This window comes from Notothenia rossii (genome assembly GCF_949606895.1).
Source record: "Notothenia rossii genome assembly, chromosome: 6".
In the NCBI taxonomy this organism is placed as follows: Eukaryota; Metazoa; Chordata; class Actinopteri; order Perciformes; family Nototheniidae; genus Notothenia; species Notothenia rossii.
In genome coordinates this window covers 21,740,045-21,759,122 of record NC_136909.1, presented here as the reverse complement: position 1 = coordinate 21,759,122, position 19,078 = coordinate 21,740,045, and the positions used below count along the sequence as shown (strand labels likewise).

The 19,078-nt window shown below is 40.6% G+C and overlaps 2 protein-coding genes across 4 annotated transcripts; both read left to right on the top strand.

The window, feature by feature from the left end:
• The first annotated feature begins 141 nt into the window (after window positions 1-141).
• Window positions 142-3,847, top strand: LOC307044340 (ATP synthase subunit C lysine N-methyltransferase). 3 transcript variants are annotated; one of them, XM_079689462.1, is made up of 6 exons: window positions 142-257; window positions 1,790-1,969; window positions 2,468-2,572; window positions 2,679-2,819; window positions 2,908-2,958; window positions 3,050-3,847. In XM_079689462.1, the coding sequence occupies exons 2-6, from the start codon at window positions 1,802-1,804 to the stop codon at window positions 3,236-3,238; spliced, it is 654 nt and encodes a 217-aa protein (XP_079545588.1). In that variant the 5' UTR covers window positions 142-257; window positions 1,790-1,801; the 3' UTR covers window positions 3,239-3,847. The 3 variants fall into 3 exon arrangements, with proteins under 3 accessions (XP_079545588.1, XP_079545587.1, XP_079545589.1); XM_079689461.1 differs by having other exon boundaries at window positions 187-294; XM_079689463.1 differs by lacking the exon at window positions 142-257 and adding an exon at window positions 680-739.
• A 149-nt stretch (window positions 3,848-3,996) lies between these two features.
• On the top strand, window positions 3,997-10,018 carry plk2b (polo-like kinase 2b). Its single transcript, XM_079689453.1, has 14 exons — window positions 3,997-4,661; window positions 4,756-4,863; window positions 4,971-5,087; window positions 5,401-5,530; window positions 5,700-5,883; window positions 6,072-6,270; window positions 6,398-6,545; window positions 6,787-6,881; window positions 7,139-7,271; window positions 7,441-7,521; window positions 7,892-8,051; window positions 8,428-8,557; window positions 8,709-8,819; window positions 8,967-10,018. The coding sequence occupies exons 1-14, from the start codon at window positions 4,476-4,478 to the stop codon at window positions 9,156-9,158; spliced, it is 1,974 nt and encodes a 657-aa protein (XP_079545579.1). The 5' UTR covers window positions 3,997-4,475; the 3' UTR covers window positions 9,159-10,018.
• The last annotated feature ends 9,060 nt before the right edge of the window (window positions 10,019-19,078 follow it).

The following is a 19,078-nucleotide window of genomic DNA, read 5'->3' as shown; positions in this document are numbered from 1 at the left end:
TTACAATCATAATCACATCCGCCCTCTCCAGGTTTAAATGCAAAAATTCCTTTCAAATGCATAATTAATAAAAAAAAGGTGCAAACGCAAAACGGTACCATTGTCATAAGAAGGCGAGGACCAATATGCGTATGCAAGCAATGCATATACGTGTGTGTGTGTGTGTGTGTGTGTGTGTGTGTGTGTGTGTGTGCTCGTGCTCGTGTGCTCGTGTATTTGCAGGCCGGCGGTTGAGCGCGCATAGAGAGGCGGATCAGGTAGGCTGTAGCACCATGTCTTCCTCACATTTAGATGGTGAGTTATAACTTCTAAAAATATTTCAAAGCTGTACATATGTGTGTAAAATGCTCGCCAATAGTGTATATTTTTTCATCTGGTGGTTTACTTTGGCATATTTGCACCGATGTTGACAAATCTGAAATCTTACAAATCTGTTGGTGTGTTAAAACGTATAGCTTTGTGCTAACTCGATGGCCAATGTAGCGAAGCTCCTTAGCTTGCCTTTCCGAGAATGCCAGTAATTGATATCCCTACAAAGCCGTCCTTTAGACAGTTTCAGTACATGACCTATACGCGTGGTAAACAAACTTTTCTAGAAGGCTGCTACACGAGAAGGCCTCAGTGGCACCATCTGCTGTGAGACGTGGTGCTCTGGTGATATTTATGTCTTCTGTTGTAGCTACTGTTGCCATATAAGCCAACTGACCTGACCTGAAGTGAGCTATATCTATTCACACAGGTAGACTGTTGTTTATGTAATCCTCCTTAGCAACCTTGCACTGTTTTAGTGTCACATCTTAACATAGTCTTTTTTTTGTTGTTGAATAAATGGTTTGAGATCCCACCTTTATCTTTATCATAAAATGAATACATAAGGTCTTGTTTAAACAGTTTTTACATAATGGATTATTTGGAGACATTCATTTATACCCGCTATTTCTTTTTTTATAAAAGCGCAGTGATGACATATATTCTTCAAAGCTACATGGCGACTGATAACTTGACAGAGATGTTCAACCCAAAACAAAGCCTAAAAATGATTTACTAGTGAATTCATATTTTTGGCTGTCATTTTTAGATATAAAGACTGCAGTAGCGTTTGCTAGGAGCAGTTAAATAACCATTGCTGTAACAAATTGTACTGCACCAATGTCAACCATGCTGCTCAGAATTTGACTGTTTTCATTGTTCATGAATGTGGCTAACTATTCTGCTTAATGGTCCCCTTTCTGAAATCCCCTTCTATTCTCTGTCAACTAAATTCTCACAAAAATCAAACAAATATCCCTTTTATGTTCAAAGTTCCGAGACTGCATTTTGTAACAAAAAATAACTTTCCACAGAGACAGAAATATACATTCCTGGCAGAGTACTCAAACCACTTCTGTGGTGGTTCCTGCTACAGTAAGGGTCTCCAGCAACATTATGAGACACACATTCATACAAACTGAAAACAATACCAGCTCTGCTGTCGCAGCTGTTAAAAATACTCACCTAGGCATTAGTCAGTTAGTTTTTTTGTACCCCACCAATACGTCTGTACCCTCTGCTTATTTTAGGCTATTATTTAATATTCCAATTGATACAAACTCAAAGGAGTTCTTGAACCCATTCATTTTGCACCACTCAACTCTTTAATGTCTACCTGATAGCTCATACTGAGGGAACAGAATATGGGATTGATCATAGAGGATTATCTTCTTTATGTTTAATGTTTTTATCACTTTATGTTTGATAAAGTGATTACAGGTTTCAATCTACTTCATTTACTTTATTTTTAACCTATTAGTGACCGTTTGTAATGGAGGACTCCATTGACATGATTCTGCAAGACCCTGGCAGGGTGTGTTCTACCAGCAGGCCCCACCCCGTCCTGTCGGCCTGCACAGGGGCTCTGCTCACTGGCCTGTATGGAGTCTGGAGAATGTTTTGTATGCCTGGATCACGCAAAATCCCATTGAAACTATTGGTGCTTGAGATTTACTTATTCTGTGTTTACCTGTTTGCTCACTGCTTGCTTTGCCTTTCTTCTACCCTTTCACATAACAAATGGTGCATGTTTTTGTGAACCCAAGAGAGAGCTGCACAATCTTCTATGTTACTTATAACTACTTTATCTGAACTGCATTTTGTCCATTGTTGTAACATAATGGATCAAGCAGTTGTTTAGTTGAAAAAAAAACGGAAAGATGATCCAAATATTATTTAGACTGCATTTTTTGATGCATGGAAAATCTGAATTTGATTTGACATTTTAAAATAAAAATAAAAAGCCACATTAATATTTGCATGCCTGAGTAATCTCAAATCTAAAAGTGAAATATTACATTATCAGAGAATAAACCCAGTTTAATCACAGCTAGAGATTATAAGCAGCCCTGCAGATGTGTCACCTAGATAGTGCATTATTACTGAGACTTATATTGAGACTTGTATTGATTAACTAAGTGTGGGTGCTCTGGTCCAGGTTCCTTATTTGCCCTCCAGTAAAGGGCAGACAATGAACATTATGCAGCTGCTTGAGGGACGAACAGGACACTTAGCAGATCTGGGATCAGGAGATGGAAGACTGGTAAGCGAGCTGATGTTGTTTCAGAAAATAATCAATTTATATGTGGCCAAAAACTCAACTTAAAATCTTAAATTCCTGATTAAAGTGTTTTGATGTGGTTTTCTAGGTGTTTGCAGCCTCTTCTGCTGGCTTCCGATGCACAGGGTTTGAGATTAACTCAATTTTAGTGGCCTATTCCAGGAGCAAGGCCCACTTTAGAGGAGTGCCCTCCAGCCAGGCAACCTTTGTTAAAAAAGACTTTTGGAAGGTAAGGTCTAAACAAAAAAGTATTGCTTTTCTCAAACCTACCTGATCAAAGTTGGTAAATGACTATCTGCAAAATGTTTCTTTCACAGACTGATTTGTCTTCGTACAACAATGTGACAGCTTTCCTTTCGCCAGGTTTGGTGAGTATTCCTCCTTGTGAAGTATTATGTATTTTCATTTTCTTAATATGTATAGGTCATATAGCATATAAAGCTTTTAATTGGTTTACAGATGGAGGTGCTAGGTGAGAAGCTGTTGAAAGAGCTTCCTGATGATGCGTGTGTCATCGCCGCTCGTTTTCCTTTCCCCAACTGGCCACTGCGACAGTCTGTTGGCTCTGATCTTGATGAGACTTTTGCTTATGACATAAGTACTGTGCGCTCACACCTGAGAAAAGGACCCAAAATTGTGGAGTATTAATTCACAGTCTTTGGGTTATTTTCTCTTCTAGCAGATCATTTGGAGATAAAGTTTCTGTCAGATACGAGCACTGATCAGGTGTGATGGAGAGGATGAGAGGGACTCTGACTTGACAAAATGTCAGGATGATTTTGACATTACTTGTCAAAATCTGCTGCTGTATTTCATAAACCAGTGCATATCCACAACAGACTTAGCCAGTCTTGCTGACAATCGTGTTATACATTTGTGCAACACTATTTACAACATTGCTATTGCGCTCTTTCTAAGAGCGATTCATTTGCAAATAGTTTTTCTTCCACATCATGACATACTCAGTAGTATGTTTCAGGTAGGTATGCATGTTATTCTATTTGTCCCGCTTTGCTCTTGTGGGATTGTAACTAGATTCATATGTTGTGCTTGTGTTTATTTTATGTAATGAACACCTAGGCTCCTCCAGCTTAATGCCATTCTGAGATTTACTCCATGGTTCTCACAGCAACTGAAGATTAGGCACAAAGACCTTTTTATGTTATGCACGGACTGGAAACAGTATCTGTATCTCCTGACCTGTCTGAAAGAAAGGGAACCTCTGCACCTAACAATCCAATAAAGTATCAGATGTCAGTCAGTGTTGCATTGTATTGCAGTATAGTCTTTGGTGAACAGGGATTTAAAGGCTGAGCAGGTTTGTAACCTTTACTCCAGCTTCTTAATATTATCCAACATGTCCACCAGAGGGTGCTAGTGCTTCAGACTGAGTTTGGTGCAAAAACACAGAGTGAGGTGAGCCGAGCCTGAATGGAATACAGATAGTGGTATCCTCTGGATATTCTATCGATAAAATGCATCAGACTTCCAACAAATTGAATTTCGATTATGCACACAAATATAAAAGGTCCATTCACCTGCCCAAATTACGTTGATATATTATGATATTATATATGGAAACTAACGAACATGACATTGTTGCTGTTGTTGCGAGGCTAGTGTTGCAAATAACTATATGAATCCTTCTAAAAGATGAAATAACAGAATCCACCGGATGTTTAATCCCTTTGATTTCATGCCTGTGCCATCACCAACACCCATGCAAGGCAATCGATGTCAGGCAGACCTCATGCTCTGATTTCACACTGTGACGTCAGAGAGAGGGCGGCAGACAGAGGGGCTGGGTGGGGAGGATGCCAGACTATAAAACCTCAGAGACGAGCTCCGGGCTGCATTCTGAGTGCGGGACGACTAACCACCTCAAATGGAAGTACAGAAAAACACCGGTCCCCAACAGACAAACAGCAGCAGTATGTGTGAAGCCACGCAAAGGTCGAGCGAGCCTCGCAGAAAGAAGTTGGATGAGCGCAGTGCGCCCTCGGAGATGGCCAGGATCATCACTGACCCTGCCACGGGGAAGTGCTACTGCCGTGGGAAAGTTTTGGGAAAGGTAGCGCAAGTTTCATCTCTAGTCATTTCTTAATGGATTTACAACTTAAGCCGAAGACACAGCATGTTAACGTAAGTGTTTTTATTCTTTCCAGGGTGGGTTTGCTAAATGCTACGAGATGACTGACCTCTCCACCAGCAAAGTTTATGCAGCCAAAATCATCCCGCATTCGCGCGTCTCCAAACCTCACCAACGAGAGAAGGTAAGCGCGCGGCTCTGGTCCCGGCGCGCACTGGTGCGCCTGGACAGCAGATATCACAGACATGCCTCTAAGTTCAAATCGTGACCATTATGTTTCTCCCCTGCCAGATTGACAGGGAAATTGAGCTGCACCGAGTTCTGCACCACAAACACATTGTGCACTTTTATCATCATTTCGAGGACAAGGAGAACATCTACATCCTGTTGGAATACTGCAGTAGAAAAGTAAGTTAGTTGACACATACTAAAAACTCTTACCATTGTTATTTGTTCTTGCAGCAGCCGTGCTTCACATTTTGATAACACCTGCATTGCACCTAAAGTCAATGAAGCAGCACTCAGTCTGCCCCTACTATAAAATACCTATATTGTGTTATTTATTGTTATGATTCAGCAAATCTACAGTATATACCTTCCCACAGAATGAGAATACAAGAACACCACAATGTTAAAGTTTAGAGGTTAGAGGAAACTGTTTTTATAGATAATTAAACTACCGGAAACTAATTATCTTCTCTATATTTTTGTCTTTTTGCAGTCATTAGCCCACATCCTGAAGGCTCGCAAAGTGCTAACTGAGCCCGAGGTGCGTTATTATCTCAGACAGATAGTATCTGGACTGAAGTACCTGCATGAACAAGAGATCCTTCACAGAGACCTTAAACTTGGTAAGGAATTTGACTGAAGCAGTGACACACTGCATTGCTGAGACACTTTATGCACAATTGTAAAGATACATTCTGTACTCAATACATCAGAGGATCAGTGCAGTATGTATCCTTTGATCCTGGCTTGAATATCAAATGCTCATCATATCATTCCCTTTCTTCCCTACAGGTAACTTCTTTGTGAGTGAGTCGATGGAGCTGAAGGTCGGGGACTTTGGTCTGGCTGCCAAGTTGGAGCCAGTGGGGAACAGGAGGAAGACGATCTGTGGAACTCCAAACTACCTGTCCCCTGAGGTGCTCAACAAGCAGGGCCACGGCTGTGAATCAGACATCTGGGCCCTGGGCTGTGTCATGTGAGTAGGCCAACTATACTTACACCATTTAGTTTGAAAATATGTTTTGTAACAATGTAAAATATAGTTAAATATCAGTCAAATACTGGATAATCAGCTTGAAGAGACAAATTAGCATCATATTTTATGAGATTGTGATTTCCTCTTTTGCCTATATCCACTCACTTTTCCCCTCCATCCTTCTCCAGGTACACCATGCTGTTGGGCAGGCCACCTTTTGAAACCACCAACCTGAAGGAGACGTACAGGTGTATTAGAGAGGCGCGTTATTCTCTACCCTCTTCCCTGTCGCCACAGGCTAAGCAGCTCATCACCAGCCTGCTAGCCAAGATCCCAGAGGATCGGCCAAACCTGGACCACATTATGAGGCACGACTTCTTCACACAGGTTAGAGCTCATTATTGCCTGTCTGTCTATTGTCCTCACTGTCTGTCTCACTAAATGTCACTGTGTAGGAGTATAACAGTGACCCTTTTCCCACCAGCCGCACACTGACCCACTTTTTTCTGCACAGGGCTTCAGTCCAGAGCGTCTGCCTGCTAACTGCTGCCATTCAGCACCAGATTTCCACATCTCTAGTCCAGCCAAGAGCTTTTTCAAGAAAGCTGCCGCAGCGCTCTTTGGGGGCAAGAGGGACAAGGTCAAATACTACGAGACTCTGAGTGAGTATTATATAAAACACTGAGCTCTCATGTTCCATTTCAAACACCACATGTCACAGCAGTTATTTATCGTTCATGCAGCACAGTTGTGGTTGCTGCAAGAGGCACTGTTAGTTTATTAAACAATTGCAAGCACATTTCACATTTAAATGTATACTGCTTTATTGTTTGTTTTAGTTGTTTAGCCACTGGTTTAAAGATCTTATTCTGATATGTTCTGTGCTTCATTACCTTTTGATAGATAAGTTGACAAAAGAGGAAGAGGAGATCTACAAACTGCAGCACGACCTGGAGAGAAGTGTTATCAGCCAACAGCAGAGCAAAAATATTTCTGAGGTAAGAGATCATTCAAAACACAGTTCAGGATATTAAAACATCACACAGGTGATGCTAACCCTTGAGATATCATGTTTGCGAGAATCCAATGAGTAACTACGAGGCTGTATTACAACGAGCAAGCACAATTTTAGAGCAAACTAACAGCATTTATTTTCAACCTTTTAAGCTTCTGTGGGGGAATGCTTAGTGATAGTAGGAAGAGATGATCCAAATGTACAGTATTTAACCGTGGCATCAATGATTCTCACATTCAGAGTGGAAGTCTACCTCTGCCATCTGCCGAAAACCCCGTTGGCCCGGCAACGGAGAGCCAGTCCCCGACGACGCGTGATACCATCCGTCTGATTGTCAGGGGAAGTCTGGGGAGCTGCAGCAGCAGCAGCGAATGTGAGTTCTACAGACTTGTTTCCCAGACACAGATACATTTCTGTTATTTTACACACAGGAGGTGCATCAATGATAGACTGCATTTATGCAACAGCTAGATTGCAATGTAGTTTCTTGAACTGTACTGAAATGATGTCTAGCTAAATGCCCCCTGTTGTTGTTCTTTAAGGCCTGGAAGACAGCACGACAGGGAGCGTGGCTGAGACTGTTGCGAGCGTGTTGAGAGGATGTCTGGAGAATATGCCTAAAGGTGAGTCTATTTGCCAATCCAAAGCCTATACATGTAGTTAACGATCAAATTATTCCACACTGGAAGGTTTTTGTTGTAAACCAAAAGCTCATTATTTGTATTTGACCTTGAAATGTCTTAACAGAGAAATGTGTTGATTGAAGGACTGTTTTATATCTCAAAGATAGACTCAAAGATAGACAATAATACACTTGGAGGAGATCCCTCCAAGTGTATTATTGTTTGTGTGTGACCGTGAAGGAAATATTGATATATTGATAAGCTCTTGGTTGCTTTAAAAAAAGCAAGGATTTATAGAGGCCTCTTTAGTTCTTCAAATTGTCTTTGTTATTGTATTGTAATCCTCCTCTTCTGTGTTTTCACCCTTTAGCCGATGACATTCCCCAGGGCTCAAACAGCTGCACTCTTCAATGGGTGACTAAATGGGTGGACTACTCCAACAAGTACGGCTTTGGATACCAGTTGTCTGACCACACCGTGGGAGTTCTCTTTAACAACGGCACTCACATGAGCCTCCTGCCAGACAGAAAGTAGGCACCATTCTATGCTTTCACAGCACTCCACCTTCAGTTTCACAGTTATTAGTCACTACATATAATGGAGATGGCTTGTTTAAGCATGTCTAGTACATACTTTGAAGAACCTGTTAGTGGTTTGACATAAGTACTAAATTGCAAGGATAGCTTGCCTTGTCATATGAATTTGCAGGCTCCTTTTCAATAATTAAATGTTGCTAGATCCATTTCCCTGGCACTTCATCATTTTCAAGCAAAAGCAATATTTGTTATCAAGAATACCAACAGATTTTGAATGTCATAAAAATCAGGTTTATGTTTGTTCTCTTTTTGTAGTGTTTATCTGAGTGGTTGCATAACTCTTTTCACCTCCTTATGTCCATCTCTTCAGGACCATACATTACTATGCAGAGCTGGGACAGCGCTCCGTCTTCCCCACTTGCGAGGTACCTGAACACTTTGTGGGCCAAGTGACTGTGCTCAAGTACTTTTCACACTACATGGAGGAGAATCTCATGGATGTAAGTAAATATCTCTATTTTCCCACTCTTCTTTTCTGTAATCTATCGCTCTTGCTATTATGTATCTTTTGTCTTTCCATCCCCTGAAGCATTATGGCATCTTTCATGTTGCAGCCTGTCTAATCCTGCTCTACCTTTTTTGCTTTCTCAGGGCGGGGACCTTGTTAGTGTGGCAGATACTCACATGCCCAGACTCTACCTGCTGCAGTGGCTCAAGTCAGACCGCGCCCTCATGATGCTTTTTAACGACGGCACTTTCCAGGTAAACACATGCACTATCACAGGAAACACAGCAGTTATTAGGTATGCATAGAGGTGCACATCTTAGCATTGCATTACACAGATAAAGACAAATCATATGAGAAAACGATAACTTTCAAAATAACATCAACTTTTCTTATTTCCACAGATCAACTTTTACCACGACCACACCAAGATAATCCTGTGTTGCCAGAGCGATGAGTACATGCTGACATACATCAACGAGGACCGTGTCTCCAAAACCTTCAAACTCAGCTCCCTGCTGACATCCGGATGCCCCCCCGACCTGCGGGAACGCATGGTGTACTCCCTCAACATGCTTCTGCAGAGATGCAGCTAATGTGTTTTGCTTGACATTACACACACAGATCTACGCATTGTCTGCTGCAGTGCTGCAGTGGAGCCATGTTTCAGAAGGAATCCGTGTGGGAAGGACAAGATTAAGGATAGACTTGTGAAAAGTTCATTAACATTCCTTCATTGTTGCACCTCGAATGACTCAGCAGAGGTGAACAAATACCATGGACAGACTCTGCTGACTGGAAATGAAATGTAGCACAATGACCGTGAATGATAAAGGGCTGACTTGTATGTTGAAAGTTGGAAGAAAGACAATACTGAGCATGTTGGAGCGAGTATGTTGGTACGAATGTGAACCCAAGCAATTTGGGTAAAAAGAGGGATGTTTGGGAAGTAAAGACAGATGCTGGGCTGGTACCAGCTTTAATGTATATAATCTAATTGATGCTGTTTTATACAGAAATACATAACAAGATGCTCTGAATGTCACCAGGGCTAGACTGTGGAATATTGTAAATAATGTACAGTGTATGTCACAGCCACCTCAGCAGTGCAGACAAACGATCTGTTCATGTGTGTGGATGCTCTGGAGTTATGCTGTTTATATGTGTGAGTGTGTATGCGAGTGGTATGTGTGTATCATCACATTAACTTTAAAAACTGTGATTTATTCTCTTTAATGATGGATAGACTCGGCACATTGAGCTTTGAGGGTTGATGTGAGGGAGAGAAGGGAAGGGGAGAGAGTAACATTTGAAAAACAGTACCAGGGGTCCTGAAGGATCCCGTAAAAGCCATTATCACAGTGGTTGAAAATGTCCTGAATAACTTATGTGTAAAAAGTGCAGTATTTATTTATTTAATAATAAAAAAGCATTTTCTAAAAAAAAAAACAATCTACTCCTGAGTACTTGTCCTTTTAATTGAGTGTTTTCAGCCATTTACATTTTCAGAAACACAATGTTGTCTCAGTCAGCTCAGAGATGTTGTTAGATGTTTACTGCTTTTACATTGTATGTCTGCCCTCAAAATCTGTTGATGCCTGGTATTGATGTTTCTTTTAATGCAGTTATACAAACCTGAAAAGGAACAGTGTCCTTGTTCATCGTGTAAAAAGTACATCCTAAGACAATGTTATGTACAGTTCAATGAGAATGGTTTCACTTCTGTGACCTTTTTCGAAATCAAAGTATTTCATCTTCAAACTGCAACAGGAAATTGACAAAGAGAGAGAGAGAGAGATAATAGAGGGCAGGTTGACAGTGAAGTTATGTTCTCTGGCTCAAGGCCTCATCTTGTGTGGAGTTTTGCTTCCTAGTGATAAATGGAGGATTCAATTTGGCTGACCTCGTCACACACAGAATCACACAAAGGCACACGTTGCTTGGCATACAAACAAGGGCACTGAGCATCAGCTAGACAGCCAAATAGTGACATGCAGCTAGAAAGACAGACATACTAATAAAGTGACAGACTTTGTTGTACTATTTCAATAGTTACATCATAGCTTTTGAGGCATAGTGACTATACAATCATTCTTAGAATTCTGTCCACATTCACTCACTGTAACCATGGAAACAATCCACCAGTGGCCAGATTGGTTAGAGTCGGAAATCAATGAGAGCTTCGAAAAAGACATCTGGCACAGCTTCTCCCTGCTTATGTCCTTTGTTCAATAATTGTAAGTCATGTGTTTTGCAACAGATTGGCTTCTCTTCTACACTGCTGCCGGACCAAACACTCATGTGGAACACGGAGTATTTGTTCCGGCAGTCTGCTGAACACCTCTTCTTCACCTCTTTAGCTTATATAATGATGGAAGTTGAACATGGATGTTTGCGTCATCCCATTGAATGTTCACTCAGAATATCAGTGCTCTTCAGAGTTCAATAATGAATGTCTCATACATAAACATACCCACACAGACAAAAGCAGAACAGGAAGTAGCCTACAAGAAGAAGGAGCAGGAATTATTCATGACGACACCTCAGGTCTGATTGTGTGTGTGTTGACAGTAATGGCCCCTGGAATGGATGCTTTAGTTAGACAGAAATAGGTTGTGTTGTTGATGTGAAGTTTTCTGTCCTTCGAGGGCATTTTTACACACGGTCCGAACATCTGAAAAGGAGTGCAGCAACTTCATCAAATGGATGCCATGGGAGGACACACATTAATAACAGACTGCTGCCTCTTTCCCAGCAAGCCAGATGAAAAGTGACAGTTTCTCTGAGGTTATGTAAGGGAAAGCTCTCTTCTGTTACTCAGCAAATGTTAGCTGATCAGCGTTACTGGCCTCATGAGAACTTTCGGCCCATCTGTGAACATAACACCAAGATGAAGTAATTAGAAAACCCTGTGGAGTTCAGAAAGCAAAGAGTGCACTTCATGTTCTTAGTGTCACTGTCATGTTATAACTGCTAGTTTTCAGTATCACCCACACAAAGCTGGTGCTCCTCGGTCATGTCACGTTGGCAGTGGGAAAAGTCTTGCCGCATGCGGTCAGGCTTAGCTGTGGAAGGAGAGTAAGCTGGACTGATAATGTGGATCTTTATACCTCAGCTCATATTGTAAAGTTCTCTTCCGGCAGAGGGGTGAGTCAGTTTTGGCATTTAAAAGTGATAGTAGGCGCATTCTGCCAGAAAAAAACATGCTTTGAAAGTGCAAACACTGGGATGCACTTGGGGGATTAGAAGGCCTTTGCATATCAAATGTCAGCACTCCTCCTCCTACTATGTGGACAAAAACAGATGTACTCTACAGAGAGCTGGGATGTTGTAGCCTTGCCCATTCGCTGCTGTGGCGTACAGTATCGACTAAAGATGAGCAATACACAGCACTCACTCACTCTTACTCTTCCTACTTTGCAGTAGTTTAACCAAGAAAAAAAGTGTTGAAAGTGGCCTGACTCAGTGGCCACTTAGTGTACTGTTCTGGCTTTTTTGTCTGAAACATGCAATTGTCTTCACTTTGCTCCTACAATTATACATGTTCCAGGTTTAAAATAGAACCTTTTGGATAGCGACAGTAGTTTCTATTTTCTTCACAAATCTAAAGTGGCTGGCAGGTCTGTGAACCTCTCAGCCACAACTATTAAGGAGGAATGAATGTCGCAAGGTATTTCAAATTTAGAATGAAAGGAATTCTCTAAGCATTTCTGGTATTCACTTTTTGCTCATAATAGGATCTTAGCTGTAGCACTGTTGGGGCCTAGCTGTAGGTCACACCAATCCGAAATGTGTATTGTTATTGCAATACATGGTTAAACCTGAACATGATACAGTCATCACTTAAATGGTTAGAGTCGCATGTAATAGAGGTTTTCTTTTTTCAGACATTAATCACACTATCCCAGCTGGAGTGTCCTGACATGAACCAGAGCCTTCGTCACATTGATGCTGGGATGATGCAACAGCTGTCATGTGCAGTGGAAGAGCATCACAGCCTAATCTTTATAAATAAGGGACTGATATCTTCTTCAGTTTTTCTGATAACTACCTAACTGTGATAACTGCACCATCACCCTCCTCAGTAATGTCAGTAGAGAATGTGACTTCCTTAAAATGGAGTAGCGACCTGCTGACTTATTTAAAGAAACATCAGATGGTTGTGTGTGTGTGGGCAGACGAAGGGCGAAGATAAGACTGAAGAGTAGAAAAAGAGAAAAACCTTGGCATGAGCTGCCACAGCAACGTTGAGCTTTATGTGGAACTACTGAGTTCGATACAACAACATTAAACAGTATAGGGGCTATTTGATTGCTAAGTCGTAAAACAATTTAGTATTAACAAATAGTATGCCATGTATACAGTATTCCAAATTCAGTGATTGTGTCCCTATAGTCACTGTCCTCCTCCAGTTCCTCTATACTCAAAATGATAACCCTTGTAATATCAATAAAGGTTACTTGGCCAGTCAATTATATATCTGCTCCCATTCCTATAATAATCATTTTAAAAGTAAAGCGTTTGTTCCTAAACCCATAGTTCAATATGTGGCGGGAACAATTGAAGATCCTGTCACTGCCCGCAGAATCTTTGTTTATCAGGTTGCAATTCCTGTGGAAACCAAATCTTCACCAAGTCCAAAATTCCTGCAGCAGCTACCTGCCCATCTTGTCATTATAGCTTAGTAGGTTTACAGAAGATCATTGAAATGCACTGGGTTGGGAGATAATTACTGTGTAAGCTTGATTTTGGAATAGCTGCAACAAAGTAGACACGCATTCCATCCATACCGGCAAATGAAAGGGTGTGCTGCGGGGACTTTATGAAGTTCCCTTCCCCACTCAAATTCCTCTTTGCAAAGATTCAACTTGTTTCAGAGTAAGGAGCTTATACAGGATGTAACTAGCCACATTTTATTCATTCCAGCATTTTTTCTCTTTCAAAAGCTGCTCTGTAAAGTCTGTGCAGGAGTTTTCAAATTGTGAAATGTTATTTTTTATCTATCTATCAATCTAAAAATCAAAAAATCAATGTGATATACAAAGTTAATGAGACACAAGTAGAGCAAAACGGGTGATCTTCCTCCCATTATCCCATCTTACTGCCCCTTTTTCGCACATACTTAAAAGGCGTTTTAAGCGGAGTAATGGTTACTAAATGTGGAAAGCAAGGCATTTAGCAGAGATCTCTGAAGTGTGGCAAGTGTTTAAATACAGCCCTGCCTTGTGGAGGGAGGAAACTCTAGGGGCCTTAAAGCAGCGTTTCAATCCTGTGACTCACTGTAGAGATAGAAGGATAGAGCAAATCCAACACACACACACACGCACACGCACGCACAAACACACACACACACACACACACACACACGTACACCATCTCCCTTTGGATTTAGGTGTGGCTGTGTTGCTCAACAAGTTAATTGCCGTATGGTAATGTTCATCTCTGAATTCATGCTGGAGGTTAACATTATACAGCAATGTTTTATGAAACAATCATACAAAATCTAAATCATTGTTCATATAGAGTGAATGCTAGCAGACCAGAGGTGTTGACACAGGGTTATAATGGTGTCTTTTGTTCATCTATTACAATAAATCCCTTTCCCATCAAGTTTATTCGGAGATTGTATCTAAAAGGTCACACACAACCCATGCACCTTTGGCATTTCTCCGAGCCCACAGATACAAGCTCGGTCTGGTAAATGCCAAAGGTATGTTATCCAAATTGCTGTTCTCCAAGCCTGCACAGACAGAGGCATGGGCATGGGCGGACAAATGGACTGTGGGATCAGATGGAGAAGGATCAGATTCAAGAGGTCAGCTGGGGGAAAACACAGCTCCACAGGGCAAACTCTTATATTTTGATGACGCCTCAGAGTGTTGGCATTTCAGGGGCAGCTTATGTTGAAGAGGAACAAAAGGACATTGTATTTATTTACAATATTTTTCAATGAAGAGGAATTGATGAGATGAAAGACAAACATATTTATTTGTCTTCGCTGCGATATAACTTTCTAACAACACCATGAATCTTTGTTCATTCACGTGTTGCTACATGCAGCGTACCAACTGAATGTTTTTATCAAGAGCACAAGAAAAATAAGAAACTTTCATTATGCAGCTACTGATATTGCTTCATGAATTACTGAATGAAATGTCCTGTCATTGTATCGCAGACGGCAGTTTCACTGCAATAATTTCTGTCTGTTGCACATGTAGCTGCCCTCCTTTTGTGTCAAGGTGCTCTCATTCAGAAAAACTCTGCCTGCCTCAGCGTGAATAAGAGGTAAAAGGCCAAGACAAAGAGGAAACGGAAGAGTCTGGCATGGGCTGAGCATATAGGGCAGTGTTTCCGGCGACTTGTCGTACAGATCCATCAAAGAGCCAATCAAAGCATCATCTCTGATAATACTCTGACAGTCTCCACTTGCTCTGCCATTGAGCTGAGTGGGAGACAAAACTACTGTTTCCATGGCAACTGCTACTCTCATCTTCGCCCGCATGTAAACCCCCGGCTGCAATTCATTTGGCTGTTCTCTGTTCGTCATTCTGTATTGCGTGCACAAGTCCTTGGTTAAGCGTTTTTATCTTGGCATATGTTTGTAAGTTATTGCATATTTGTAATAATGGTTATTGGTTACAAAGGAATTTTCTGCATTCTCACACACTCACCATCCAATCCATTCAATACCTGTTGATGCAAAATGTTATTGCAAAATAATGCCCAATATTATAATCTAGGCTCTGGTAGTAGCATTATCATTAATCCACTTGTTTACAGAGTGTCTGGATTTAATACAGTTGTACCATTTGATTTTTTAGGAACTTGTGCTGAACATACAACTATCTTAAAATAGTTGTTTTGATGACAGTAATCATTTTTCAATTGCCCAAGTATAACTGCTGTCTCTCTCTCACTTTGTGCTATCATCATCCTATTGTGTTACTCTCCAAATGCCCACAGAAAGTGTTGACCCAGATAAAGTATTTGCAAAGTATGTGGCCGCAAAATGTCAACTCATCTGTGGTAAATTGTGATTCTAATAACATGTGTTACCTGCTATGTATGCATCCATTAGAATATTAAAGGCGGATATAATATGTGTACTGTTTGTCCTAGAGACAATGGGCTGAAGTAGCTGCTGTATAGATGATTGACAATGACTGACACGGGACTGATGGATATATGTGTTTAGGAATAAACCCTCAACTAGCCAAATCTAACACAATAACTGTTGACAAACTGTCATGCAATTCACTGTTAACCATTTGGCAGGACAATAGCTGTTCTCACTGTTTGTATTCTTTTCAGGGGAAGTGAATGGGAATATATCCTACTGGATATCCTCTGTTTGGCCTGGCAGCGAGATAAGAACTAATAAACCAGATGAGTTTAGGGATGGATGAGGAGGCGGACTTCAGCTTCTTCATCCATCCCTAGTGGAATAACAGGACTATTAAGTTAAATAGAAAGTAGCTATATGATAATCAGACGTATAAATCCCTAAAACACAGGGAATACAGCATATGTTCTATAAAATAAATGTACTTACAAACAAAACAATATACATGTAATCCAGCAACATGTCGTACGTCTAGTTGATGTCATTCAGGTGATGTCATGGGTGATGTCATTTCTGATGTCATGGTGACATAAGGATCACAAGATATACCTATAAAGGTTACGACATTATTAGATAGTAAAAAAACAAATGTATTCTCCCCAAAGATACATTTGGTTGGCAGCCATGAAAGATGATTTAGTTACATAAAATTACAAACTGACACAATATCCTTCATATAACTTGTCTTTCTTCTTCATGCCTTGAAAACATTACCATTTTAGATAAACTCTCAAAAAGTGAAAATGATTCTGACTAATACTGATAATAATATTTGATAATTATTTATATAAAGTTTGTTCCAAAAAATAAATGTGAATCTTAATTTTGAGAGTGAAATTATCTAGGTTCTTCAAAAACCATAGCCACAATTCTTCCAGATAATGTAAGTGATGTCTCTATAATGTATGTATGTATACTTTGGTGTGAATCTGCAGCGTGTATTTTAACATCCATACAAGGACTTGCTGTCTGCCTTCCAAATGAGTTCCCTTCCGTGCGGGGGAGCAGGTGTTAGCAAGCACTGCGGGGCTCTGCTGAGTTCACCTGTGTGACTACAGTAGTTTAGTGCCACAACACAGACAAACGGCTTACTCACCCTCACTTCAGAGGGATGTGATGATGTTAGTAATTGTAAGTTTTGTCTATGCATCTGCGTGTGTCTCAACTAAAAGCCCACCTGCAGACTCATATCTCGGCTTGACTAACACATTTAATTGTAGCTGTTTGCCATGTGCTTTGGCAAAGATTTGCACGAACAGGTTGACTGAAAAACAGTAAATCAGAACATTTAAACCTCAGCTATCTAGACATGTTTTCCTGTTTGTGTTATGGGTCTTTCCCACATTCAAAGACTTACAGCTCATGCAAATAAACTCTGGATCTCTGACCTTTCTCAAGGATGATTACCAAATGAAACGGCCTATACCTTGATTCAAATTATTTATTTTTCAGGGTTTGAAAATTTCAAGAAGATTTTGGGATAGCATAAGTTAACTCAACAAAATATATTACTTAGATCTAGTGGCTTTTAAACATTGTATTGCTAAAAAGTAACTATGTTACTGTTACTAAGTTTTTCTAATATTGCTGAACTTATACTTGTGTACTTGAAATTCAACTGCAGTACAATTTGTAGGCACCTATTTATAGTGTTGTATTTGTTCTTTTACCTGAGTAAAGGATCTGGAGATGTATCCACCACTTAGCATATAATAACTACTGTGAATCCACACAGGAATGAGTGTGCTGGGAGCTGGTGTTGAGAGAACTGGGTGTGCTGGGACAGTTTCGGTTGGATAACTCGTCTCTCTGACTTATTTCACTGCACACCCTACACACACATGCTGTGATGGCCCCGTGTGGCCCTGAAGAAGAATAAACAACTGTAGAAAATACAGTAATGGATTTACGTTCATTATCTGCCTTTGGATCTTGTTATTTACGTTCTGCTGCATGCACAAATAATTCCTGCTCTCTCAGCTATCAATAATTGGATAGCAAACATTCTCCTTGACTACCCTCCAAAAGAGCAAATACCTTCTGCATAGGAAATGATGTCGACAACCAAGCCTTTGCCACAGTAGCAACAGGTCCAGACACGCCTCAGTCCAACCCTCACACATCACATATCAAGAATGAGGAAGACACTTTATGTGGTTGGTCAATCTCTGTGCCTTGCAATGTGTTTATCAATCTGCCTCTGCAATCTCTGTTCTGAGCTGTTTTTCATTGTTTTTCTTGATGTGAGGATGCATTGTCCGAAAAAAAGATAATGATGAGACCATGTTTAGAAGCATGATGTCTGAAGTCACACGGTGGGCGCCAGCTATCTCCCTTGAGACGTGGGGGATTAGCTATCTATCAAGCTGATTACTATGTCCTCACATCCAGAGACCTCCAATAGGAATACACTGACAAGGAGAAAGATACACACAGAAACACACACACACACACACACACACACACACACACACACACACACACACACACACACACACACACACACACACACACACACACACACACACACACACACACACGTCAAGTCCTTTCTAAACTCTGGAGTTATTTCCGGCAATCAGAAGGTGCTGCAAAGATCACCGTAATTATTATATGTTTTTCACTGAAATTCAAGCAGGATTCCAAAAATAGAAGGCAATTCAAGAACTCTAAGAAATGTTATCTGTGATTCAGCACCTGGGAATGAATGCTGTCTTAGAGCATATTTCCGTTCATTTCATTAAAAGCTCCTGTCAGGTATTTTGTATCACTTGATCTTTTTTCTAGGATTTGACTCAGCCCTCTTGCAATTATCTCTGAAAGTTTGATGCAATGAAAGGCGGCAGTGTCTCTCATCTGCATTTCTTCATTTAGATGATGTCATCACTTCTCAGTCATAGGACACAAACAAAAACAGATCACATGTTTACACGTCGTCTCATAGTGGTGGTAGGTTGACTATTTTCCAGCTGGCAGTAATATTCAAACTTCAAACTGTGGGCGTAAGACATGTTGTCTATCTATGCCTATTTCTTACTTAAAATAAATGAAATCTTCCCTCTGACGCATTTCCTGGAAAGCGTTACAGACTTCAGCATAAGTGTTTGTGTCACATCCTCAACCATAGACATTTTACTGCTAGGGGCCTCATCTCATATCGGTCTCAGGTAGACAGTATTCAGTAAATTAACAAATTAATCTGAAGCACAACATTACTGAAAAGTTAGTCATAGTGTTGTCATGTTTTAGGAGATCCACTGCACCTGACCTCACTCGTAGCAGATTGAGATGCCCAGTGCTGAAAGGTAAATAACCAAATTACCAAAGAGACCTATTTGCTTGCCAAATCTTCATTGTAACGATGTAATGAAACACATTACATGTTTTTTAATC

Excerpts from the sequence above, each read along its gene's own strand:
- LOC307044340 (XM_079689462.1), top strand. The coding sequence starts at position 1,802 with ATGGAGGACTCCATTGACATGATTCTGCAAGACCCTGGCAGGGTGTGT. Across the intron at positions 2,573-2,678 it reads GATCAGGAGATGGAAGACTG|GTGTTTGCAGCCTCTTCTGC; the intron begins GTAAGCGAGCTG and ends GTGGTTTTCTAG. Across the intron at positions 2,959-3,049 it reads CTTTCCTTTCGCCAGGTTTG|ATGGAGGTGCTAGGTGAGAA; the intron begins GTGAGTATTCCT and ends ATTGGTTTACAG.
- plk2b (XM_079689453.1), top strand. The coding sequence starts at position 4,476 with ATGGAAGTACAGAAAAACACCGGTCCCCAACAGACAAACAGCAGCAGT. Across the intron at positions 7,522-7,891 it reads TCTGGAGAATATGCCTAAAG|CCGATGACATTCCCCAGGGC; the intron begins GTGAGTCTATTT and ends TTCACCCTTTAG. Across the intron at positions 8,820-8,966 it reads TTAACGACGGCACTTTCCAG|ATCAACTTTTACCACGACCA; the intron begins GTAAACACATGC and ends TTATTTCCACAG.